Genomic DNA, 26,442 nt, shown 5'->3' with positions numbered 1-26,442 from the left:
AAATGCAGAGGTGAACAAATACCACCAAAAGTAAACTGACCATGGTTTAACATGGCTGTTGAGCCTTGACAGTTTATGCGCCTCTCTCATCCGAAGCCCTGCTCTGTCCTCTTTCCCCCCTCACTCTCTGCCTGTCAGCTCCGTCTGATATCCTGCCCTCCCCTACTGCAGTTATCATAACTTGGTTATCAGTCTACCATCCCCCTCTGTTGTAGCAAATAATGTGCCCAAGTGTGTGTTTTTTTTTTTTTTAAAAAGCCACTATATGGCTTTTTCATAGCGCTGCACACATGACTGGCCACCTCTCGTCTCCTCCTGGCTGACATCAGCAGGATATTCTCAGCCCCGCCTGCTTTGCTGTCAGATAGAGAGAGGAGAGAAGCAGGCAGTCATGGTATTAAGCAGCATATTTAAAAAAAACAAACAAAAAAAAAAACACATACACTGAGGCACATTATTTACTAAAACAGAGGGGATGGTAGAAAGAACACTCAGTGGCTTAACCACCACTTTAATGATGTCATACTAAGAAGAAATATTGCATTTCCCAATGAGTATGGAGAGAGAGGCTGCTCATTATGTGCATGTAGCAGATGAAAGACTAAAATACTAGTCCAAAGCTCCAGCTTTGCGAGTGAAAACCTCTTCAGCAATGTCAACAGGCCACAGCTTATGGTGCCATTTTCCAAGGTAGGCCCTTTGCATGTGCATCTACCATCCACTCTACTATGCTGCCAATATGAGCTGCCATAAGACTGCTGCTTCTCGCATCAGACTGACTCTGTTATATGTATTGGGTAATAGCAGCAGCACTGCTCTTTAGTTCGACCCCTTTGTATAGGCTTCTTCTTGTGTCAGTATGGTACTAATGGTAGCTCTGCAGACATGTTTCTGGCTATAATATAAATATGGCATTGATTGTATCTCTAAATAACCACCAAGAATGTATTGGCTTTTTAATAGCTTATGTATTACCGCTAATGTGGTGACCTTGGTGCGCTCTAAGTAACCCTGACGTAATTTGCGATTTCTCCGTGGTGCTCAAGACTGATGAGGCAATGCAGCTTTCACACATATTTGTAAATGTTGTTCAACTAAAATCCTTATTTTTGTTTTGCTGGCTAGCTAGCAAGTGTGCTGGAAAATATATTTGTCTTGTTTAAAGCTCTTCCATGTGCACCTTACTCCAAAAGTTAGATATCATTTGGGGCATTTGCCCTTTTTGTTTATACAGTATTTTTATTACTAGCAATGAGATTGGTATCCAGATAGATCGCCTACCCTTCTGTTTGGAATTTCCTTATTCACCAATCTTTTTCAGTTTGTAATTGAATCATGTCCTGATTGATGGCAGTGTAAAAGGACAGCAGGGAAAATGGAGACACCGGGGGTCTGTTTAGAACTGTAAAGAGAGTTTGCCATCTGCTATATATGCTGTTATCAGGGATAAGAAAATAATATAGCATTTCACCATCATTAACTATAAGAATGCATTGTTTTCTTACGCAAAAACATACTTCTTACCTGATAAATTAAGCTGACATTTGACGAAATGAATTTAGCTTTGTAAATATTTTTGTCAATCCATCTAAGCTCTACCATCTCACCCTCTGCTGGTGGTCCATCCTGAATGCAATCCCTGCTCTGAGACAAGGAGTAAAAAACATTAGATGAATATAAAACATAATTTAAGAGGTTTAGAATCAAAAACCATAGTATTTAGTACATTTAAGAAAAAGACAGAATTTTGCCCCAAGACATTTGAGATGTCAGATGACTAAATCAACAACGTATAAAATAAGTAAAACATTATTTTATTAGTTTTCTTAAAATCACATAAAAGATACTGAGAAGTATACATGGGTTTATACATGCATACACCCATACATCTACCCTTAAGCATCCACTTGTCAGGATCTTTGTAATGGTGAACAATGTATTCTGTAAAATTCAAAAGTAGCTGTCAAAAACACTGAAATAGGGATGGCGTTTAATGTAGTATTATTTATATATATAATTTGCAGGCCATGAAATAAACAAGTGTTCGCAGTCTTACTTTGACCGTACATTAGGAACTCAGGAGTATCCAAGAACATTAAAGGAGAAGTCCAGCCTAAGCTTGTTTGGCTGGGCTTTTCCTATGGGTCACAGGAGTGCAATTAGTTTTGCACTCCTGTGACCAGTTATCAGCAGAGAGCGGTCTGACGTCCGCTCTCTGCTGATGTCACTGGAATCAGTCCAGGCACCACGTCATCACAACAATAAAGTTGGGAACCGCCAGGTGCCTGGACTGATGCCCATCTCAGAGAGCTGCTGAGAAACTGAGATGGACGCTCCAGTGAGGGTGGAGAAGCAGAGAGGAGAGTTGCTGATTGACAGTCAGGAATCTGTGAGAATCGGGCCATCAGGGATCTGTGAGAACCAAGCCATCAGCGATGTTTGACAGCTCGGTTCTCAGTGTAGAGATGCTGGGCGACAGATGCAGCATTGGTCCCATGCTGCATTCACATAGGTAAGTATAAAAGGGGAAAAATAAACCCTTACTTCACTTTTAAGACATCAGAGTCCTGAACATACACTTGTTAGAGTTTAACATATGTGTAACACCCTCTAGTGTGCTAGAAATGTGAATAGGTTTTTTGTTAGTGTAGGTAAATTTATGCAGACTTAGCTGGCAGCCAAGCCTGCTTGTATTCGGTTTCTTGGGTTGGGCAGAAAGCCAGGGAGAGTTGGATGACTCAAAGGCAGCATCACTGAAACCTCTCCCCTATTCCCAGAACGTGCTGAAACCTTTTGAAAAGATGGGAGGAGAGATGAGGTGGCTGCTTCTTGGAGTATTTTGATGGCTCTGACCAATCCCCAACTTGGATTTGCAGTGGGCAGGCCCCCTCAAATACTCTGGGTCAGCCCAGTTGAGAAGTTGTTTGGGTGGAAGCTGGAGGAGGATTGTTAGGCTGTCATGGCCTTTGAGGGAGCTCCCCAGTCTGGGAGGGTGGGCCTGGGCTCATGTGCAGACAGGGTCTTCCTAAATCCAAAAAAACTGTCCTGGCCAGGAGGCACTGGGAGCAAAGAGCACAGCCGGAGAGCACTGCCAGGCAAGTCTCAAGAAGGAACAACAGGAACAGCCATGAGGGCTGTGAGTAACACACAGTCAGGAGGACTGGGTGCAAGCAGTCTGGGATGGGAGCAGAGCCATTAAAGAGGACTGTGGGAAGAGACAGCTGCAGCCAGAAGAGCTGGCAGGGCCTGAACAGGTGGTACTGGGATCAGTAGCCCCATGGGACAGCTAGCACAAGGACTACCACATTTTGCTATACCATGGGGGCCCGTTGTCCCTGCCTGCAAAGGGCATTTGCTTTGGGCCTGGCTAAACCAGTGTCAGGACTTAAATTCAGTGCTATCTGCTCCTGGGAGTTGTAGTTCTACAAGCAAGTCTGTGCTGGAGCTAGAACGAGAAGTGTGTATATACCAGATGTATATAGTTGTGTCCCTGTAGAATTTCTACTGATCAAGTGGGCATACCATATGTACCCTATCCCCATCCAAGTTATAACCCCCTCAATAAAAAAAAAAAAAAAACAAGTGCAAGAAAGATTTCATGACTGCTGTATGTCTGGAAATTTGTGTGCTTGGCTGTGCAGGGTGAGAGACTGACCACAATCACCAGAAGCCCCTACGGGGGTATAGCTACATATGTGTAAAAGGTAGCAGCCTTGAAAATCTGAGAAACAGATACCTGATGCTGAAAAACCCTAAGCACTAACTTGGTTAGAGTGTGGTTTGACAGGGAAACAGGGAACCTTGTCGTTAACTCCAGAATGAAGAGTTCCGAATTCACCTAGAGATAGTAGAGTGGGAAGCAGGCACTTCATATATTTCCTTATAATACATAATTTTTCTAAGGTTAAAAAATATAAAAATCACTGCGTGCACTGCCTGCCATAATATGGGGACATTTACACCTGCTCAGTTTGCACATCAAGACTGGATAAGAGCCAACTCTACTGCCCAGGGGCAACGTGCACCATCTTGTGGTAGGCAGTGCACTGATAGAATTTTTTTAAAGGTCTTAAAACATTTAATTAATGTTCTAAGGATACAGTCACTGAATTTACTGCCTACCACAATATGTTGCCATTTGTAACTGTTCAGGTTGCACAACAAAGTAAGTAGGTAATATCCAGTCTTAGGTCTCATGCAAACATCCTAAATGATCATGCTGCAGCAAGTATATTTCAAATAACTCCCTGTACACCTGAGTGGCAGGCTGAAAAGAGCCAAGGCCGTTAGCTGCTGTAAACAGGTATTCGCATGTTTCTGCACATCCAGTGGTTATCTGCAGGTAGGGATATATGTCTGCCCTTGGACACAATCGCTCTGCATTCAGTGTCAGACATTTGTCCCTAACAGGAGATAACCACTGGATGTGCATATACTGGTTTACAGTAGTGGACAGCCTTGGCTATTTTTAAGTCTGCCACTCAGGTGTACAGGCTGGGTAGCTGACATAGATTGGAATACATGGGACCCCAGCTGTAGGTTTTCATGGCATATTTGCCGTTCCATGGTCATTTAGGACATATGAATAAGACATGGATCAAATTTCAAAATAATTTTCTTTTGAAAATCCTATTTAAAAACTTTTATTTGAATTTTGCACCATTAGTGGACTGCAGCAACAGCCCATTTTCGTGTGGCCATCAAATTTTAGTAATTGGGCATGTTGAATTTTTTCTTAAAAACAAACGATTTTTTAATCAATGATGGGAGAATCGTGCAAGAAATGTAATCGAAAAGCGCATGTGCAAGAATAGAAAATTCCCAGAAACAAAAGAAGATTCCCAGCCACATATTCTTTTCTGTAGCAACAGAAGGTAAAATTGAAGGTTTGATTGGTCGAATTTCGAAACCAATGGTGGCACCATCGGATCATAAAACACACAAAATTTCAGATTTTCAAAAGAAACATTATTATTTCGAACATGTATGGCCAGCCTAAGACTGGATATATGCCAAAGCATAGGGGCGATCAGTCCCTATGTCCACCCCAGCCGCTATGTTTCGGCATACACAATTTTATTTTGTTTATTTTAACTTCGGTGGTGAAATCACCTCCTGGAGTCAGGGATCTACGTTTCGCGAGAGCAAACCATGTTGCTGTCACAACAAATAAGTGCTGCAGCTGAATGGCATACCTACAAAGCAAACAATGGTTAGCAATAAAACAAAGTAACAATACAGTAAAACAGTAGAATGACATACCTGCAAAGCAAATACAACACAGTAACATTACAGTATAGAATAAAATACAGTAAAACAGTAACAACAATAAGTGACAACTATTTTTGGAGTCTTTATTTTTAATTTTGTTTACACTTATTATAACTTTAAACGTTCCAGGTTAGGGTCTTCTCAAAATACGATGGCCATCTAACATCTTTCGTGACCCTGCGTGGGGTAGTTTCTGGTAGCAACGAAAACAGTCCTCGATGCAGAGAACAGGTTGACAGGAGGGCCAAAAATAGCAGGTGTCACGCCTATGTCAGCTTTTCCCTCAAACACGACATCATCTCTGGGGTGCTCTTTTGGTAAGGCTCACTGCATCTTGATTGGGAAATTGGGCCACAGTGCCTTCTGGATACAGAAGGCTTGGATAATATGTTCCTGGAATTTTAGGAAGGATCCACTTCTTCCCGAGGCTTTGTATAGTGCATAAGCGTTAAACAGAGCGAATTGGAATAAGTATACACTTTTTTTGTACCAGCGTCTGCCCTTACGGGCAATGAAGTACAGCCCCATCATCTGGTCGCTGAAGTTCACCCCTCCCATTTTAAGGTTGTACTCGTGGACTGGGGCTTTTCAACACCAGTCGCCATTACAGATTGGACTGCCGTGTCTGAGTGAATGGAAGACAGAATGAAAACGTTCAGTTTGTCCTTCCACCTCACTGCAAACAATTCATTGGACCTCAAGCAGGCACTCTCCCTCCTGTCTAATCCAGGTATTTAACAAGCTGGAGAGAGAGTGAGATGCCAGGGGTCGTTGGAAAAAGACAGCTAAGACTGATATCTGTCCTTTAATGGTGCTTAAAGCCAGTTTCTGGTCTACTCCTGGAAACGGAATAGGTGCCCGGACGCCACCCCATCTCCTCACACATGGAGATATAAGCCTTCCATGTAGGATGGTATATCTTCCGAGAAGAAGATTTCCGTGCCCTCAACATATCACGAGCCAGACAGGCCTCGGTTCCTTAGCACCTGGCTCTCACCAGCCATGCCGTTAATACCAGCGATGGTAAAGCAGGATGGAGAATCTGACCTTGAGACAGAAGGTCTTCTCGCATTGGTAGTCGCCATCGAGTGTCCACAACCAGGCATACCAGGGACACCAAGGCCAATCTGGGGCAATCAGTATCACTGGAATCTCCTCAGCCTCCACGCTGCGGAGCAGATGTGGTAACAGTTTTAGCGGAGGAAAGGCGTAGATCAGTCAGTACTGAGCCCATGGAGCCACCAACATCACGACACGTCTGTCCAAGGATCTCTTGTCCTGGATACGAACCTCGGCACCTTCTGATTGAGCAGAGAGGCCAGGAGATCCATGTCTGATGTGCCCCACTGCAGGCACAGAAGCCTGAACACCTCCGGATGCAATGACCATTCTCCTGGGTCCAGCATCTGGCGACTTAGGTAGTCCGCCTGCCAGTTTTCTACACCCGGCATGTAAATGGCCGTGAGGGCCGGTGCATGTCGCTCTGCCCGCCGAAGAATGTGAGCAACCTCCCATGCTGCATCTGAGCTTCTTGTTCCTCCTTGATGGTTAATGTATGGCACCGCCATGTGGTGTTGCCTGACTGGATCCTGATCGGACACCCTCTTAGTCTCATCGACCATGTGGAGAGGCATAGCCTGGTCGCTCGAGCACATTGATCGGCAACTTCCTCTCCCGATCAGAGGCCCTGGGTTTACTGTACTCCCAGCACTGCACCCCAGCCAGTCAGGCTGGTGTCCGTTGTGATCACTGTCAAATACAGAGGTAGGAATGACTTCCCGGATGTCAGGGCTGGCTTAGCCCTTCCTCCACTGGGCTGGCCGCTCAGCTGTCGGCTAATTGCCAGCTCTCTTCTATTTCCACAGTTACCAGCTGTTCCCGGTGATGCTCGTCTGACCTGCCTATTTAAAGCCTTTCTGCTCACTTTTTAATTTGCCTTCGTGTGGTCACAACACAAGGAACTATCTCCTGCTGTTTGTTTCAAGAATGGCTTGCTGACATCCCACCTGGCTTCTTATCCTGCTTACGGTTGCTCTCCTTGGATCCCTGACTTCCGGCCTGGCTGATTACTCGATCTGGTTAATGAACTTTGGACTGGCTGACTACCCGATCTGGCTACAGGACTCTGGCTATGTTTGACTGCGCTTTTTTCTATTAACCTCTTTATTTTTATTAGTAAACAAGTGTGATTTGATTGTACTTCTGTCTCAGTCTGTTTCATGGTTTCTGACACCGGACCGGAGTGCCGGGGATCTCAGCAAATAGAGCAGGGAGTCCCTGACTGACTGGCTCACTCAAATCTGCCGTTCCAGGGATAATGGAGATTTGTCAAATTTTTTCAATATCTCCTCCTGCAAGACTCTGGTATGAAACTGGGAGTACGGTACCACCTCAAAAGAGGCCACCATGAGGCCCAGGAGTCGCAAGCAGCAGTGCAGTGACGACCACCTGCGGTTCATCAACAGCTTCACTGCGGCTCTGAAAGTCTGCAGTTTGTCTGAAAGGAGAAACACTCTCGCTTCCATGAAGCCCAGTTTCCGGAACAGGCACTATCACCCGTGGCTTAGCAGGTCCTTTACTGTCCCCAACAGGGCCTCCCGGCGAGCCAGGAGTAAGGGTATGCTGGAGGGGAAGAATCTGTAGGGTGACCAAGAGAGGAACTCTATCTTGTAACCAGATGAAATCAGTTCGCAGACCCATTGGTCGGACAGCCCTCACCGGCTGCAAATTCCGAAGGCGACCCCCCACCCAAGTGACAGGCGGGGGCAAACCTTCACGCGAAAGCATTTTTTGCTCTCTGGCTTGTTAGGCTTGCGAGTCCAGGGACGCTTCTGTCCCTCAGTAGTCGCCCTGTCAGACTGGGAGCATTTAGCCAAAGTCCCGGGCGGACGAAAAATAAAATTTTGAGCGGAAAATGAGGGCCCTTACCTGCCGCATGGCTCCTTACTTTTCCTGGCCTGTGGGAGCAAGGTGCCCTTCCCACCTGTGACATTCTTAATAATGTCACCCAACGAGGCTCCAAATAGCTGCTCACCAAGGAAGGCTAGATCCGTCAAGGATTTTTTATTTTTTTTAAGATGCCCGGTACACAGTAGCCGGTAGCCAAATCAGGCGCCGCAGCACCACTGCTGACACTGAAGCCCTGGAGAGCATTCAGTGTCTGCAACACTAGTGCCGTGGCCAGTACTGGTCCTATTGCTGACCCCACAACCGTAAACAAGGAATAGGCCACTGCCTCAGCCTTCCTGATGGTAGGGTCCTTAAATGCAGGAGTCCCCTCTACCGGGATCGTGGTTACTTTATTTAACCTGGATCCTGGGGGGGTCCACGACCGGAGGAGAATACCATTTTTTAAGAAAGCTCTCCTCAAAGGTGTAACGCACCGCCATTCTTTTGGGTACCGAGAAGGTCCACTGCGGGCGTCCCCATTCCTTGTATAAGAACTTATTGAAATAAGTCAGATACAGAAACACCTTAGGTGTACGGGCTGGCTTATGGGACCCAAAGGGGACCGCTTCTTCAGCAGAGGATCCTGCTGTATCCTGAATTTTCAGGGTATCACGCATAGCTGTTATAAGTGCTCCAACTAGTGCTTTGTCTTGCGCGGACCTGGATGGGGAATCATCCTCACTGTCCGATCGATCCTGGTCAGCGTCATCTGACACATCAGAGCAGGGGCCACCAGTCGCTGCGGGGGCCCGAGTCTGAGTTCTCCCCAGAGGATAGGGGGGGTGTTTTTTACCACCTTTGCGCCCACACACCGCCTCCACCCTGGCAATGAGCACTTCAAGGACAGCCGACAAAGCGGCCAAAGGCACTGCACTGTTTGCAGACGAGCTGGTTGCAATCGCAGGGAGTTCTGGGGAAGAAACACTAGTTTCTGAAGCCCTGTCTGCCACCCTTGGGGACTTAGGACAGGTGCACAATCCCACCCTCCTAGCTGCTGCAGACTGATGGGCCCCCACCGCAGGACTCACCACCCTGAACGAGTGCTGCACCTTTCTGTTACAGGTGCCTGCTTCAGCTCCCTGGTGTCCAGAGCAAAAAAACGCTTTGTTCTGAGCAACAGGGACCAGCCCCGAGGATAAAAACCCTGCTGAGCTACAAAGCCCAGCCGTGCAGCATCCCCCATGAGGGAGGGGGGAAAGAGGGACAGGAAGAGAATAGAGGAAGGAGAAGGACCCCCTAATCGATCTCACAGGGAAATGCCCAGCTGCTCAATCCCGCCAAGGCAGGAAGAGCTGTACTTACCATCCGGACGTGCTGAGGACATCCCATCAAAGACCCACTCCTGAGCAGTACGGGGTGGCTGCTGACCACGGCACACTGTGACAAAGACATCGGTAGTCCGGGCATATGTGTGCCCCGGAGCGTTGCGCTCACCGGCTGCCCCTGGAGCCTGAGGGGCATGTCGTGGCCGACCCAGTGAGTAGCTAGGGTCTGCACACGCTCGATGGCCAGGCTGGGGAGACTACAAGGATCTAGATTATCCAGCCTGTCACCCAGCCGGCTGTTGATAGCAGATCACAGGATCTTAAAATCTTTCACAAAAGGCAAAAATCCAGAGATTCACAGGACCGATGGTCTTGCAGGGAGCATAGGTCCTTCTCTAGGCAGAAAAAAACTAAGCTGCAGGAAGCAGGCTGAAGGGTTATTACCAGAGGGACCGCCCCCTGGGCGGAACTGTAAAGTTCTGTTGTTTTTCACATGTATCACATGTTCTTCTCCTGAAGGTGGCGTAATAACTCTACGGTCAAGATAACTGGAGCTGTGTCCGTCAAGAGAAATATCCAATTCCAACATGCACCTTTAACATATAAACATTGCATAAAGAAGTACATTTACATTAATCAGTGTTCCAGAAAATCTGTCAGGTAGCATTCGGTGTTGAGCCCCCTTGGATGTAAATTTTCCAATCTGAACATCCCAATTTTTTCTTTTAGGCCATAAATATCCTTTACTCTCTTTATCACTTAGGTTACGTCCTTGGCATTGTAAGAAGTGAACCATCAATGGGCATTCATCATCCTTTTTAATGCTTTGAACCTTAAGCGACCTTTTGGTTTTACCAATATACAGTACGCTTTGCCACAAGGGCAAGTGATCACATACATACACATCAAGGAATGATAGTGAGTTATCAGAGAAGAAAGTAAACCTGATATTTCTATCATTAGAGTTGAACGCGTCTAAGAAAGTACATAGTTGCTTCAATGTACCTCAGACACAGTAAACAGTGGCTCAGGTACAGGGGGGATCGATACACCATCTCCTCCTCCCAGAGGCCCAGGTGTAGGCAGTCATAGGAGTGGGCCCAAGGGGCACCCATTGGCGTACCACAAGCTGCTGGAAGCTCGTCCTCAGGAATTGCAAGCAATTATATCTAAGCATGAAATCCAAAGTCTCAACAGTAAACTCATTATGCGCTTCCATCTGTGGAAACTTCAGGTCAAGAAATTAGGATAAAAAAACAAATGGAAATGCGCCTCTTAGTGCAAGTATTTATTGGGTACAACAACATATAATCCACACTTACATGGAGGTAAGGGCTAACAGGCTCTGGGGAAAAGAAGGCTCCTGGCTCAGTCCACAGCATCAGCTGAGATAACCATGATCTCCTGCAAGGAAACCAGATGGTTGTTTTACTCTCTGGATTAGGTGGAACTGTTCCGCTCTGATGGGCCGCACACAGGAGCTCTTAGTCTGAACACATGAGGAGAGCTTTATCTGATTGCATGACGCATGTTACGTGGTTTATTTAACCTAACAAGCCTTTAAGACTTGGGTGGTACAAGTCATTGCGATCCGGTAAGCCTCTTCCTATCTATGGTGGTGGTGTTTCTGGCCATCTTTCCATCTTAAGGGTCACACCGGTGATTGGATTTCCGCATATGTTTGCTGGATCACATTTATATATTTGGATAGCATAGTGACATTTATTTTACCCTCATATGGTGGACTTTACATTAGTATTTGTTTTAGTTAATATAATTTAGAGGTGTTTGTGTACAATATTACACTTTCACTTGCTTTAGATAATTAACGCTGCACTTCTTCTTACCCAGATTGAGAAGAGGGGAGCAAGGGAGTTGGGACTTTGTGTGAAGCACAGGATAGCAATTGGATAATTAAGGCTGAACAAGGTAATTTTATTCACATAAATAGCTTGTAAGCATACATATACTGTTGGTATCAGAATAAATGGTAGATACAATGACAACAATATCCATAATAATAATGCAATTGTCTCAGAGTATGACAACTGGTGTCAAATAGTCGAAAATTATAGAAAGTAACAAAACAGTAAATACATTGATACAAAATTGTCATGAATAAAACTCTAATAAAATTCCATAGTTCCACCAAGGCAGGGTTAGATAAAATAATAATTACAAGAGGATGTTTGCAAGACCTAAGGCCTCACTGAGCCTGTTGAGGGTAATAGTAGTATCGCAACTTGAAAATCTGGATGCGTATAGATGAAAACACGACATTAAATAGCTCTACACATTTCGTGGCCGACACGCCACTCATCAGGAGCATGCATGTGGTAGTCTAAAGTAAAAATGATAATGGGGACATAGTCAATAATTAAAATAACACAAGGGGGTGGGGTAAAACCCAGAGCAGCACCGAAGTGTATACTTACTAGTGGAGATCCGTCAGTTAATGGTGTGATAACGGGGTGCCGAGGCATCGAATACCACCTCCAACCGGGAGCCCTGGCAGACAACCCACCGGAGGCACACACGCAGGCATAGATCCGGGTGGGCATGGAACTACGGGGCAAATCTGTGTGAAGGTGAAAGGAGATTGAGCTAGACTAATAGTCACTGAGGTGACTAAAGATAAGAAAGGATAAGAAAGAAGACACCCGTGTTAGTGAGAAGAATGAAAATTGTGATGCTGGGAAACAAAACAGGCAGCCAGAAAGGTTGCCAAAGAAAACAGTGACAAAAGCATGAATAGATCAATTGAATAGAAACTGGAAACTAGAGCACCAGTTAGAGAAAATGCAGAAGTGTAGGTGTACCCGTTATCACACCATTAACTGACGGATCTCCACTAGTAAGTATACACTTCAGTGCTGCTCTGGGTTTTACCCCGCCCCCTTGTATTATTTTAATTATTGACTATGTCCCCATTATCATTTTTACTAGACTACCACGTGCATGCTCCTGATGAGTGGCGCGTCAGCCACGAAACACGTAGAGCTATTTAATGCCGTGTTCTCTCTATACACATCCAGATTTTCAAGTTACGATACTACTATTATCCCCAGCAGGCTCAGTGAGGCCTTAGGTCTTGCAAACATCATCTTGTAAATATTATTTTATCTAACCCTGCCTTGGTGGAATTATGGAATTTTATTACAGTTTAATTCATGACAATTTTGTATCAATGTACTTACTGTTTTGTTACTTTGTATAATTTTCAACTATTTGACACCAGTTGTCATATTCTGAGACAATTGCATTATTATTATGGATATTGTCATTGTAGCTACCATTTATTCTGATACCAACAGTATATGTATGCTTACAAGTTATTTATCTGAATAAAATTCCCTTGTTAAGCCTTAATTATCCAATTGCTATCCTGTGCTTCACACAAAGTCCCAACTCCCTTGCTCCCCTCTCCTCAATATAAGGGATGGAAATGCATGACCTTACCGGGTCATGATTTCATTTAAAGTCCCATAGGGATGGATATACGTGACCTTACCAGGTCTAGGTCTCCTAAAAGTCCCTAAAGGTCTCTTTTTTTCTTACCCACATTATTGATTTTTGTCTACAAGCTGTGCTGGCTGCTAGTTTGTAATATTTTCACAGCGAAGTATAAATATTTTCCTTTTTTCACTTTATATTCTGAAATATTACCCATAATTAGTCAACAATTACCAATCAAAGATTCATAATTGTTGACTAAGATGATAGTTGCTATAAGGGATTAAAATAAAGAAACAATGTGAGGGAAAAAAAAATATTAATGAAGAGGAAAAATATATTTTATATATATATATATATATATGCTGCACACATATATAGACACACACACACGTTCACAAACACACGTATGGGGCCTACACTTATTAGAGAAAATAATTATGATGTGTGTGTGAGGAAAAAAGGGAGGGGCGGAAGGAGGGGGGAAAGTAATTACTAGAGAAATTAGAAATTAAATTAATAATAATAAAGTATAGCTAAAAATATATAGAGATTATGCACTGGATTAGGGAGGATGGATGTGCGTAAAATTCCAAGAGACACGGGAAGGGGGAGCAGTGGTCTATACATATATATACACATATCAGTACATATATATGCAAGAATGCAAGTGAACGTTATATTATCCAAAGTATAAAACCAAAAAGCTTCATGTTCCCATAGCCTCGAAAAGCGTTCAGATTCAGACAAATTTTGAGGTATGGATTCTATAACCCACACCTCTAGACCTGCGGTGGATTTATTGTGCTCTAAAAATTGGCGGGGCACACTGTGTTGGTCACAACCAACCTCCAAAAAGCAACGATGTTTGCCAAAACTTTGTCTTAGTGGACAGATGGTGCGACCAACATATAAAAGCTTACAAGGACATGTCAGACAATAAACCAAATAGTCACTGGAACAGTCGTGCAATTTGTCTAGCTTAGGGGCGGCCAACCAGTGGCCCGGGGGCCAAATATGGCCCGCGGAGCCCTCTGATGTGGCCCGTGACCTCCTGCTCTGGAATGGTGGGTTAGCAAGCCCAGATTGCAGGTTGTAGACCCATCATACCACAGCATCAGTGTTGTGAATGAAGCTGGTGGTGGAGAAAGAAAGTGGCTGTAGAGCAGAGCCCCATAAGCCGATGCTTCCTGTACAGCGCCGGCTTTTTCCACAGGCAGAGTCTATGCAAAGTTCAGTTAACCCGCAGGATAGACACAGGTGCACTACGCTGCACCCGCGGTGTGGGTAAACCACTGCACATCATTGTGAAAGCAGTTTAGGCCCTTTTCACACGATCAGCCCTACCCAACTGGACCCTCAATTCCCCTCTACGGAACGGCAGATGCAATAGAACAGACTTTTGTCCGTTTACTCCTGCCTGCCTTCAATCCGATCCTCTAGAAAAAAAATAGAAGAGAATTCGTCCCCTTCCATCTTGGTGGATCGGATTGGAGGGCCTATAGAGTAGCCACGACCTGTCACCTGCCCTCTCAGCTCATTGTGGCCCGTGACTGGTTACCAAGTTGCTTAAGTGGCCCTCTCTCTTTAAAAGGTTGGGCACCCCTGGTCTAGCTGATAGGTCTTGTCCTTCTGCTGAAAACTATGTTGTCCGTGTCTCATAAAGGCGCAGGTTTTACATAAAGGTTTATTGCATCTGTACATCCCTGGAAGAGGGATTAGACATAAAGGGATATCTTTTTTGGTAGTTTTTAGTTTACTTGGCGGTATTTGATTTTTTTTATTCCAATGTTTATTGAGAATATGCTCCATTTTCTTGTATTTTCCATGATACCTCTTAATAAAACGTGCAGCTACATTTTCAGACGGTTTATTGGTTTTTGGTCTTTTACCTGGGAGAAAAGTGGTATAGGCCTGATCCACCAATTTTTCAGGACATCCTTTTTCTAATTTTTTTTTTTTTTGAGATGTGCACTTTGAGAAATGTAATCACAGCCTCTAGTGCAATTTTGTCTGAATCTGCAAAACTGTCCTTTAGGTATGTTGTTAAACCACTGGGGATGATGACAACTATCAAAGTGTAAATATGAATTCCCCGCAGTGGGCTAGGTATAATTACCTACAAAAATACAGTTGTTTTCATGAAGGATTTCAAGATCTACAAAGGATAGACTTTCCTTGTTGCATACAGATGTAAAGTTAAGCCACAAGTCATTTGTATTGCAGTACAAGACAAAGTCGTCAATGAAGGACGTGGAACCGTCCCAAATGATGATAATATTATCTACCGTATATACTCGAGTATAAGCCGAGATTTTCAGCCTCTTTTTTGAGGCTGAAAGTGCCCCCCTCGGCTTATACTCGAGTCACCGCTGTCTGACTGCCCGAACAGCGTGTCGAGCAGACAGACAGCGGCCATTCTACCTTTCAAAAGCCGCGCCTCCGGCTCCGCCTCCGCCTGTGATAGGCGGAACACTCAATTTCCCAGCAGTCAGTGTTCCGCCTATCACGGACATCGGCTCATCCTCGTACTACGGACGAGGATGAGACGATGTCTGTGATAGGCGGAACACAGACTGCTGGGAAATTGAGTGTTCCGCCTATCACAGGCGGAGGCGGGAGGCGCGGCTTTTGAACAGGGGAATGGCCGCCAGGGCGCCGACGAAGAGCGGCGATCCTGGCATGGGACGACACGGAGGCTCGGGACGGGACGACACGGAGGCTCGGGACGGGACGACACGGAGGCTCGGGACGGGACGACACGGAGGCTCGGGACGGGACGACACGGAGGCTCGGGACGGGACGACACGGAGGCTCGGGACCGGACGACACGGAGGCTCGGGACGGGACCAGACGGAGGCTTGGGACACAGGTAGGCTGGACACACAAGGCTGCACGGACACACACACACACACACACACACACACACACGGACACACACACACACACACAGGGAGGGATGGATGGATGGACACACACACAGGGATGGATGGATGGATGGACACACACACACACACACACACACACAGGGATGGATGGATGGATGGACGCACACACACACACACAGGGATGGATGGATGGACACACACACAGGGATGGACGGACACACAGGGATGGACGGACACACAGGGATGGACGGACACACACAGGGATGGACAGGCATATCTCACCCTCGGCTTATACACGAGTCAATAGGTTTCCCAGTTTTTTGGGGGTAAATTGGGGGCCTCGGCTTATACTCGGGTCGGCCTATACTCGAGTATATACGGTATATACCGGCCGTAAAACAACAAATGTTTGGTGTTTTATGCCAGGTATGTAGACAATATCATGACTTGGGGCTTTCCTTTACATCTGTATGTAACAAGGAAAGTCTATCCTTTTTAGATCTTGAACTCTCATGAAAACAACCGTATTTTTGCTCGTAATTACACCAAGCCCACTGCAGGGAATTTGTATTTACACTTTGATAGTTGTCATCATCCCCAGTGGGTTAACAACATACCTAAAGGACAGTTTTGCAGATTAAGACAAAATTGCACTAGAGACTGTGATTACATTTCTCAAAGTGCACACCTCAAAAATAAATTTTTAGGAAAGGGATATCCTGAAAAATGGTTGGATCAGGCCTATACCACTTTTCTCCCAGGTAAAAGACCAAAAACCAATAAATCGTCTGAAAATGTAACTGCACGTTTTATTACTAGGTATCATGGAAAATACAAGAAAATGGAGCATATTCTCAATAAACATTGGAATATTTTAAAACAAGATCCTCTTTTGAATACCATCCTTAGTGATAGACCTAAGGTTACCTACAGGAGGGCCCCTACACTAAAAAACCAAATAGCGCCAAGTAAACTAAAAAGCACCAAAAAAAGATAACCCTTTATGTCTAATCCCTCTTACAGGGATGTACAGATGCAATAAACCTTTATGTAAAACCTGCGTCTTTGTGAGACACGGACAACATAGTTTTCAGCATAAGGCCAAGACCTATCACCTAGACAAATTTCACAACTGTTCCAGTGACTATGTTGTTTATTGTCTGACATGCCCTTGTAAGCTTTTATATGTTGGTCGCACCATCAGTCTACTAAAACAATGTTTTGGCAAACATTATCGCCTTGTGGATGTTGGTTGCGACCATCACAGTGTGCCCCGCCACTTTTTAGAGCACCACAATCAATCCACCGCAGGGCTACAGGTGTGGGTTATAGAATCCATACCTCGAAACTTGTCTGAAGCTGAACGCTTTTTGAGAACATGAAACTTTTTGGATTCATACTTTGGATACTCTTGTGCCCAATGGGTTGAATGAAGAATTAGAAGTTAGCACTATAATATAACGTTCACTTGCATATATATGTACACGTGTTTATATGTATGTATAGGCCACTGCTCCCCCTTCCCTTGTCCCTTGGAATTTTACACATATCCATCCTCCCTAATCCTGTGCATAATATCTATATATTTTTTAGTCATACTTTTTGTCACTCTTTAACCACTACAGCCCCGGACCAATAAACACCTTAAGGACCAGAGGTCTTTTTCCAATTTCGCACTGCGCTGCTTTAACTGGTAATTGCGCGGTCATGCAATATTGCACCCAAACAAAATTTGCGTCCTTTTCTTCCCACAAATAGAGCTTTCTTTTGATGGTATTTGATTGCCTCTGCGATTTTTTTTTTTTGCGATATAAATGGAAAAAGAGCGAAAATTTTGAAAAAAAAATATATTTTCTTCTTTTTGTTATAAGAGAAATCGAATAAACTAAATTTTAGTCATACATTGAGGGCAAAATTTATTCAGCCACATGTCTTTAGTAAAAAAAATGTCAATAAGCGTTCCCACATGTGTGGGACTTTTTGGGAGTCTAGTCGCGCACGGCACCCCGAAAACCAATCACTGCCTTCAGGATTTCTAAGGGTGCAAATTTTTGATTTCACTCCTCACTACCTATCACAGTTTCGAAGGCCATAAAATGCCAAAATAGCACAAAACCCCCCAAAATGACCCCATTTTGGAAAGTAGACACCCCAAGCTATTTACTGAGAGGCATGTTGAGTCCATGGAATATTTTATATTTTGCCACAAGTTGCGGGAATATTACAAACTTTTTTTTTTTGCACAAAGTTGTCACTAAATGATATATTGGTCACACATGCTATGGGCATAGGTGAAATGACACCCCAAAATACATTCTGCTGCTTCTCCTGAGTACAGGGAGACCACATGTGTGCCGCATACGGGACCCCGAAATCCAAGCACCGCCTTCAGGATTTCTAAGGGCATACATTTTTTATTTTACTCCTCACTACCTATCACTACCTATCACAGTTTTGAAGGCCATAAAATGCCAAGATGGCACAAAACCCCCCCAAATGACCCCATTTTGGAAAGTAGACACCCCAAGCTATTTGCTGAGGGCCATGTTGAGACCATTGAATATTTTTTTTTTTGTCCCAAGGGATTGAATAATGACAAAAAATAAAAATGTTTTATTTGTTTACAAAAAATTGTCACTAAATGATATATTGCTCACACATGCCATGGTTATATGTGGAATTGCACCCCAAAATATATTCCGCTACTTCTCCTGAGTATGGGGATACCACATCTGTGGGACTTTTTTGGAGTCTAGTCGCGCACAGCACCCCGAAAACCAATCACCACCTTCAGGATTTCTAAGGGTGCAAATTTTTGATTTCACTCCTCACTACCTATCACAGTTTCGAAGGCCATAAAATGCCAAAATAGCACAAAACCCCCCAAAATTACCCCATTTTGGAAAGTAGACACCCCAAGCTATTTACTGAGAGGCATGTTGAGTCCATGGAATATTTTATATTTTGCCACAAGTTGCGGGAATATTACAAACTTTTTTTTTGCACATATATTGCTCACACATGCTATGGGCATAAGTCAAATTACACCCCAAAATAAATTCTGCTGCTTCTCCCGAGTACGGGGATACCACATGTGGGGGACTTTTTGTTTTCAAAGAAGTTTTATTAAAGCTATTAACAGAAATACAAAGTCAGCAAAAGGATTCATATTACAACATTGGCATAAGAAGTTGGATGACAAGGTTACAAAAAGGTGATAAACAAATAGCAGAACCCTGCAGGACAAAGTGGGGGACTTTTTGGGAGCCTAGCCACGTACGGGCCCCCGAAAACCAAGCACTGCCTTCCGGATTTAAATATAAAATGCTACCAAAAAAACTGTTAGCGATCACAGGGATCAGGCCTGACTCTGCGATCGCTGCAGTTATGTGTTTAGTGTTTTGTAAGTGACAGTGATCGATCGATACTGCACTTGGGTGGGCTGGGCAGAGGGGCAAAACGCAGGTGCTAGCAGGTATCTGGGCTGATCCCGCTAACAATGCGTTTTTTTGGAACCCTGAACTGCTGGGGACGCTAGTATAGATCTGATCAGATCAGATATTGATCTGTTCAGATTCTATACCACTACGGGAGGTTTATGCTTTGCGTGTGGGTGTTAGCGGTACTGGCACTAACCTAGCGCTGCCTGGGGCGACGCAGACCCTGACCCTAAAACCTAATTGATATCACCCGCCGGGTGATAAGGGGGTTAAACCTTTATTGGGTAATAAATGGTGGGTGCCCTGATGCTATAAAAAGCAAACTAACCAGCGTCTCCAGTGACACTTATACTGTGATCGCTGGTGAAAGGGTTAACTAGGGGCAATCAGGGGGTTAAAACCATTATTGGGTAGTATATCGGGGGTACCTAACGCTATAAAAACCTGGCGGTGAACCTAAAAAAATAACTAGCTACACAACGACACTAGTGACACTAATGCAGCGATCAGAAAAACGATCGCTTAGTGACACTGGCAAAAGGGGGTGAAAGGGTTAACTAGGGGCAATCAGGGGGTTAAAACCATTATTGGGTAGTATATCGGGGTACCTAGCGCTATAAAAACCTGGCGGTGAACCTAAAAAAATAACTAGCTACCTAGCGGCACTAGTGACACTAATGCAGCGATCAGAAAAACGATCGCTTACTGACACTGGCAAAAGGGGGTGAAAGGGTTAACTAGGGGAAATCAGGGGGTTAAAACCATTATTGGGTAGTATATTGGGGTACCTAGCGCTATAAAAACCTGTCGGTGAACCTAAAAAAAAAAAAAACTAGCTACCTAGCGATACTAATGCAGCGATCAGAAAAAATGATCGCTTAGTGACACTGGCAAAAGGGGTGAAAGGGTTAACTAGGGGCAATCAGGGGGTTAAAACCATTATTGGGTAGTATATCGGGGTACCTAGCGCTATAAAAACCTGGCGGTGAACCTAAAAAAATAACTAGCTACCTAGCGACACTAATGCAGCGATCAGAAAAATGATCGCTTAGTGACACTGGCAAAAGGGGGGTGAAAGGGTTAACTAGGGGCAATCAGGGGGTTAAAACCATTATTGGGTAGTATATCGGGGTATCTAGCGCTATAAAAACCAGGCGGTGAACCTAAAAAAATAACTAGCTACCTAGCGTCAGTAGCGACACTAATGCAGCGATCAGAAAAATTATCACTTAGTGACACTGGCAAAAGGGGGGTGAAAGGGTTAACTAGGGGCAATTACGGGGTTAAAACCATTATTGGGTAGTATATCGGGGTACCTAGAGCTATAAAAACCAGGCGGTGAACCTAAAAAAATAACTAGCTACCTAGCGACAGTAGCGACACTAATGCAGCGATCAGAAAAATGATCGCTTAGTGACACTGGCAAAAGGGGGTGAAAGGGTTAACTAGGGGCAATCAGGGGGTTAAAACCATTATTGGGTAGTATATCGGGGTACCTAGCGATATAAAAACCTGGCGGTGCACCTAAAAAAATAACTAGCTACCTAGCGACAGTAGCGACACTAATGCAGCGATCAGAAAAATGATCGCTTAGTGACACTGGCAAAAGGGGGTGAAAGGGTTAACTAGGGGCAATCAGGGGGTTAAAACCATTATTGGGTAGTATATCGGGGTACCTAGCGATATAAAAACCTGGCGGTGAACCTAAAACAATAACTAGCTACCTAGCGACAGTAGCGACACTAATGCAGCGATCAGAAAAATGATCGCTTAGTGACACTGGCAAAAGGGGGTGAAAGGGTTAACTAGGGGCAATCAGGGGGTTAAAACCATTATTGGGTAGTATATCGGAGTACCTAGCGCTATAAAAACCAGGCGGTGAACAAAAAAATAACTAGCTACCTAGCGACAGTAGCAACACTAATGCAGCGATCAGAAAAATGATCGCTTAGTGACACTGGCAAAAGGGGGTGAAAGGGTTAACTCTAGGGGCAATCAGGGGGTTAAATCCATTATTGGGTAGTATATCGGGGTACCTAGCGCTATAAAAACCAGGCGGTGAACCTAAAAAAATAACTAGCTACCTAGCGACAGTAGCGACACTAATGCAGCGATCAGAAAAATGATCGCTTAGTGACACTGGCAAAAGGGGGTGAAAGGGTTAACTCTAGGGGCAATCAGGGGGTTAAATCTTTATTGGGGGCTGATAGGGGGCTACCCTGGACCTAACACTAACTGCCCTGACAGTTTTAACTGTTACAACTGACACTGAAATCAGTGACACTGTGACTGGGGGGGGAGGGGGGGTTTGTGGGGGGTGGGGGGGGAATCGGGGGGCGATCGGGGGGGGGGGGGGGTTTGTGTGTCTGTGTGTACCTACATGTCAGTGTAGTGTTGGTGCACACTTACTTTTAGTCTTCTCCTTGTAGTCCGGTCAAAAAGACCGCCCCGAGGAGAATGACATCACTTCCTCCTTCCTGTGTAAACAATACACATTGGGAGGAAGCTTCTCATTGGCCAGGAGCGATCCAGAGGGGGTGGCCAGAAACCAACGGCCATCCCCTCATCACGGATCGCTCCTGGAGCGACCCGGACCGCCGTATCCAGCATGTATCCACATGTACGTGCTTGTGCCATTGAGATGACGTACAATGGCAATACGGTGGTCCTTAAGTGGTTAAGGAACAATAAATTATTATTAATTTAATTTCTAATTCCTCTGGTAATTACTCCCCCCCTCCCTTTTTTCTCACACACATCAATTATTTGCTCCAATGAGTGAGTGTAGGCCCCATACATGTGTTTGGGCACGTGTGTGTGTGTGTGTGTGTGTGTGTGTGTGTGTGTGTGTGTGTGTGTGTGTGTGTGTGTGTGCGCAGGTATATATGTGTATACATAATACACATTTTTCCTCTATATTTTTCTTCTTCATTATTATTTTTTTCTCACTTTCTTTATTTTAACCACCTGCCGCCTGCCCATTGTCAAATGACGGTGACAAAATGGTTTCAAAATCCTGACTGGATGTCATAGACCGTCCTCAGGATTTTGAGCCGCTGACACCCCGCAACTACGATCTCGGAGACTCTTTACCACGTGATCAGCTGTGTCACATGTGTGGTTTGAACACCGCTTTCATATATGCGTTCGCTTCTGCACGCAAGCTTGGCGGGACAGGGCGTGTTTAAAAAAATGTTTTTTTCTTATTTTAACTTTTATTTTTTTCACTGTTCTTTTAAAAAAAAAAAATGTGTGTCACTTTTATTCCTATTACAAGGAATGTAAAAATCCCTTGTAATAGAAAAAAGCATGACAGGTCCTCTTGTATATGAGATCTGACCTCACATCTCATATTTACACTAAAATGCAATTTAAAAAAAAATTGTCATTTGAAAAAAATAAAAAAAATAAAATGTCCCTCTAAGAGCTATGGGCAATGACTTGGAGACAGGTGGGGGGCTATCTTCCCCTCACTCGTCTCCATGTCAGGCCAGGGACAGGTCCGGATCGCCGTCACGGACCTGGCTCCTAACTTTTTTAGCTGGCTCCTAGATTTCAAGCAAATTTGTCAACCCCTGCCCTAATTGATTAGTAGTTGTTGACTAATAATAATTCAGACTATATACGGTGTCTGGTTTAATCATCATTTTTGAATTTTTATGAATTAATTTCTAATTATCTTTGTATATGATTCCTTTGTGCATATGATTCCTTGCATATATTGATATCTTGCCTTTTTTCTAACTATTAATAAGTACATATTTTTAGCCATTTTATCAATACATTTTTTCATATTCATTTTCAATATATATAATTTATATAGGGATTTTTATACTCCCAAGATATATTTATTATACATTTTTTATTAATAATCTATATCCACAATATTGAGTAGTTTGTCAGCTCCCAATTATCTTCATCATCCAATTGGCCAGCTGGTGTTTTTTCCACTAAATGCAGAGCCTTCAAATTTCCCTCTCCCCCTCTCGCTATACACTTGACAAAAGAGCGTGCATGCTCAACGTGAGTCTCATGCATGCTCTGAAATGCATTGTCACATGCCAGCGTGCGGCCCGTCACAGCAGAACAGTTCCACCTAGTCCAGCGAGTGAAACAACCAGCTGGCTTCCTTGCAGGAGATTGCGGTTATCTCAGCTGGAGATTCCGACTGCAGAAGCCACTCAGCGACGCTGTGGACTGAGCCAGAGGCCTTCTTTTCCCTGGCGCCTGTTAGCCCTTACCTCCATGTAAGTATGGATTATATGCTGTTGTACCCAATTAATACTTGAAGTAAGAGGCACTTTTACTTTTGTTTTTTTATCCCGTTTCTTTCATCAGAGCTGACTTCGCTCACAAGAAAAGCTGTGCCCTTAGTGCTGGTTATACTACAGAGATGTTATAGATATCACATCCGCCAAGCACTGCCTTGTTGTGGACAATTTTAAAAAAATTTCCATTCACAGACATTTTATTCCAATATATGTTATCATTTATTAATTTTTTTGGTTCCATGTCCTGAGCGCTGACATATGTATATATATATATATATATATATATATATTCAAGAAAGTAGGATACTCCCCTTAGACCCCGTATATAGAGACTCCACATCGATCAACGAGCAGGCCCCCTGCCACCCTGGGGGCAATCTGAATCAATTTGCAGAGAACATCAAAGTCCTGTACAAAGGAGGGCAATTCACCAAACAATTTCTTTATTAGGGCATCTGTGAACATACCTCTTTCCAGGAGGCCCCCCAATGGCCAAAAGAATCGGCCCGATGGGGGTATTTTCAAGAGATTTATGAAACTTTTAAATTACATAAAAAGTAGGCATTTTGTATTCTCGAGCCTTCAGGAAATCAAACTCCTTTTTGGAGATCAAACCTGCCTCAGCGGCTAAGCGGAGTCTGCAGTTGAGGGCATCGACAATGGCCAGGAACAGGTTATTGGTCTATTTCTTGTACATGGTGATGTCAGACAGCTGGCGCATAACTTCTTTTTTGTACATGGTTTCCGCCATTAACACAATGTTCCTACCCATGTCACTGCCCTTAATCACCAGACTGGGTGCTGATGTTAATTTATCCATGATCCTTCTTTTTTCCACTGTTAAGTTGTCCCAACCTCTCCAGTTCCAATTGATTTTGGCTAGATCTTTTTGGACCAGATGCAAGAAAAGACCTATCCACTTGTGCTTGGACAACGGAGGCATATTCATGGACCTGATCCAAATATTACTTTCGATTAAGGTATTTAATGGTCAATTTCCTATGATTTTTTTATTCTATTTCAAGGATTCATTCCCAGGGTTCCCAGAAGGCAGGTCGCGGGAAAATGCGGTTTGTATCTCAAGGTCAATTTGATCATCTAGTACATATGCACACTATGTTAGTTTGTAATGCACTCAGGGTTAAGTACAAGGTAGGAGGTAGCTAATATAACACATTTCCATTATGTAACGAGAGAGAACTGTGATAAAGAAGAGTTAATAAAAAACCCAAACCACATAATGCATATAAAGAAAAAGGTAAAAATCACTGTGCAATTACCTCAGCTGGAGATAGAAGAGAGTAACCAGTAGCAAAATCAGTTACCTCAGACTATCATGCACCGGCGTCATCACCCGTGTGACGTCCATCTCTAGACCGGACCCTGCTGGCACCTGTTCACAGACAAGCCCCATACTGCCAGATTAGCAATTGGGCTACCAGTCAGCACATTGGTGCGCAGAGATACGTCAGCCTTGTCTAAATGAACCCCCGGCTATATTATGCCTATGTACCACTAATGGACTCTGTTTTAGCAGGTTCAGCCATCTATCCATCCCAAGTATACTCTCTCTACTACGTCTGGCCACACACTGCCCTTAGAATGATAAACTGATCTACTGTGGTAACCAACTAGCCCAGTCAGTCTCATTGTGACCATGCCATTGGGTTGGATAAGTGTGTGATGAATGCGTGTAGTGTGTAGGTGTCTGCAGCTGCTTTCTTGTCTTGTATGACAAAGTTGCCATTTTAATTTTAAGTTATGTCAGAGTTTTTTTTTTTTTTTTTTTCTATTTAACCAATTTATATTTTCAAGAAAACTGTGTATTACTGACAGGTTGATCCTCCTTGAAGATTTCTAAGTGGACCTTTAGTCCTCTTTAAATATATGTTCTGTGCAGTTTGCCATGTGTTTGGAAACACACAGATGTGAAGGGAGCCCTTACTCTTCTTCCCTAAACACAGCAATTTCACTTTCAGGCCCCATTCACACCTAGCGTAGTGGGAGTACACATTTTTTAGCTTGTTTTTTTCCGTGACTCACATAGGGTAGCCCGTTGATTTCAATGGGCTGTCCTACACATGGCAAAGTAAAAAATTTTACTGTGCGTTTTGCTGCGTTTTTCACCTGTTTTTTTCATGTGGCAGCACAGTGGTGTGCTGCCAATAAGGCAGGTCTTTGCATTGCATCAGGGGTGCCTGGTCTGATCTAAAATCACTGATCTGTAATATGCTGTTAAGTTAGGTGCATCCAGACCTGCTAATTTAGTGGGGGTACTGAGAAGAGATGACTTGATATGAGGATGCTTTTTGTTCCAAATAAAGGAGTTCAAAATAGATTGTAATTTTCTCAGTTGCTGGGGCAAGAGTGGGAGGGGCCTGAAAAAGCAAAGCATGTGTGGCAGTAGAAACCTTTTTTCGCAAAGGCGATCGATCCAGCCCATGAGACTAACATTTTTCACGTCTTGGGATATATTAAGCAGTTTTTCAATTAATCCGTTGTAGTTAACAGCCAGAATGTAGTTGCAAGGTGCTGTCAGGTGTACACCTAGGTAAGGAGTAGTTTGGTGCTCAGGAGAAAGGAGTTTAACCACTAGAGATCCGCGCTATAGCCGAATGACGGCTACAGCGCGGACCTGCTTTGCCTGCGCGCCCCGCTCTGTGATCAGCGAGTCTATGACACTCGCCTGATCACGGATCGGAGCAAGGGGTTGATCCCGACCCCTTACCGCGTGATCAGCTGTCAGCCAATGACAGCTGATCATGTGACAAAGCAGAGCCGGTAATCGGCTATTTTTCCTCCTCGTGATGACAGCGCGAGGAGAAAAAAAAAGCCAATCACCGGCGGCCGTGATCGGGACATCAGTCCCGATCACGGCCAGCTTATCAGTGCCCACCTGCCCCCT

At 44.2% G+C, this 26,442-nt stretch overlaps 1 protein-coding gene across 3 annotated transcripts in view; it reads right to left on the bottom strand.

Annotated features, from left to right (window-relative positions):
- KDM4B (lysine demethylase 4B) overlaps positions 1-26,442 on the bottom strand; it is an 817,487-nt gene that overhangs the window by 133,238 nt on the left and 657,807 nt on the right. For all 3 annotated transcript variants that reach the window (XM_077475749.1, XM_077475750.1, XM_077475752.1), the window contains one exon: positions 1,525-1,644. In XM_077475749.1, the coding sequence (XP_077331875.1) occupies positions 1,525-1,644 (120 nt within the window). The remainder of the gene's footprint in view (positions 1-1,524; positions 1,645-26,442) is intronic.

The sequence above is a fragment of the Lithobates pipiens genome, unplaced genomic scaffold (assembly GCF_037356315.1).
Source record: "Lithobates pipiens isolate NorthernLeopardFrog02 unplaced genomic scaffold, aLitPip1_a1.2 Scaffold_13, whole genome shotgun sequence".
Classification (NCBI taxonomy): Eukaryota; Metazoa; Chordata; class Amphibia; order Anura; family Ranidae; genus Lithobates; species Lithobates pipiens.
This window is presented reverse-complemented; position numbering and strand designations above follow the sequence as displayed.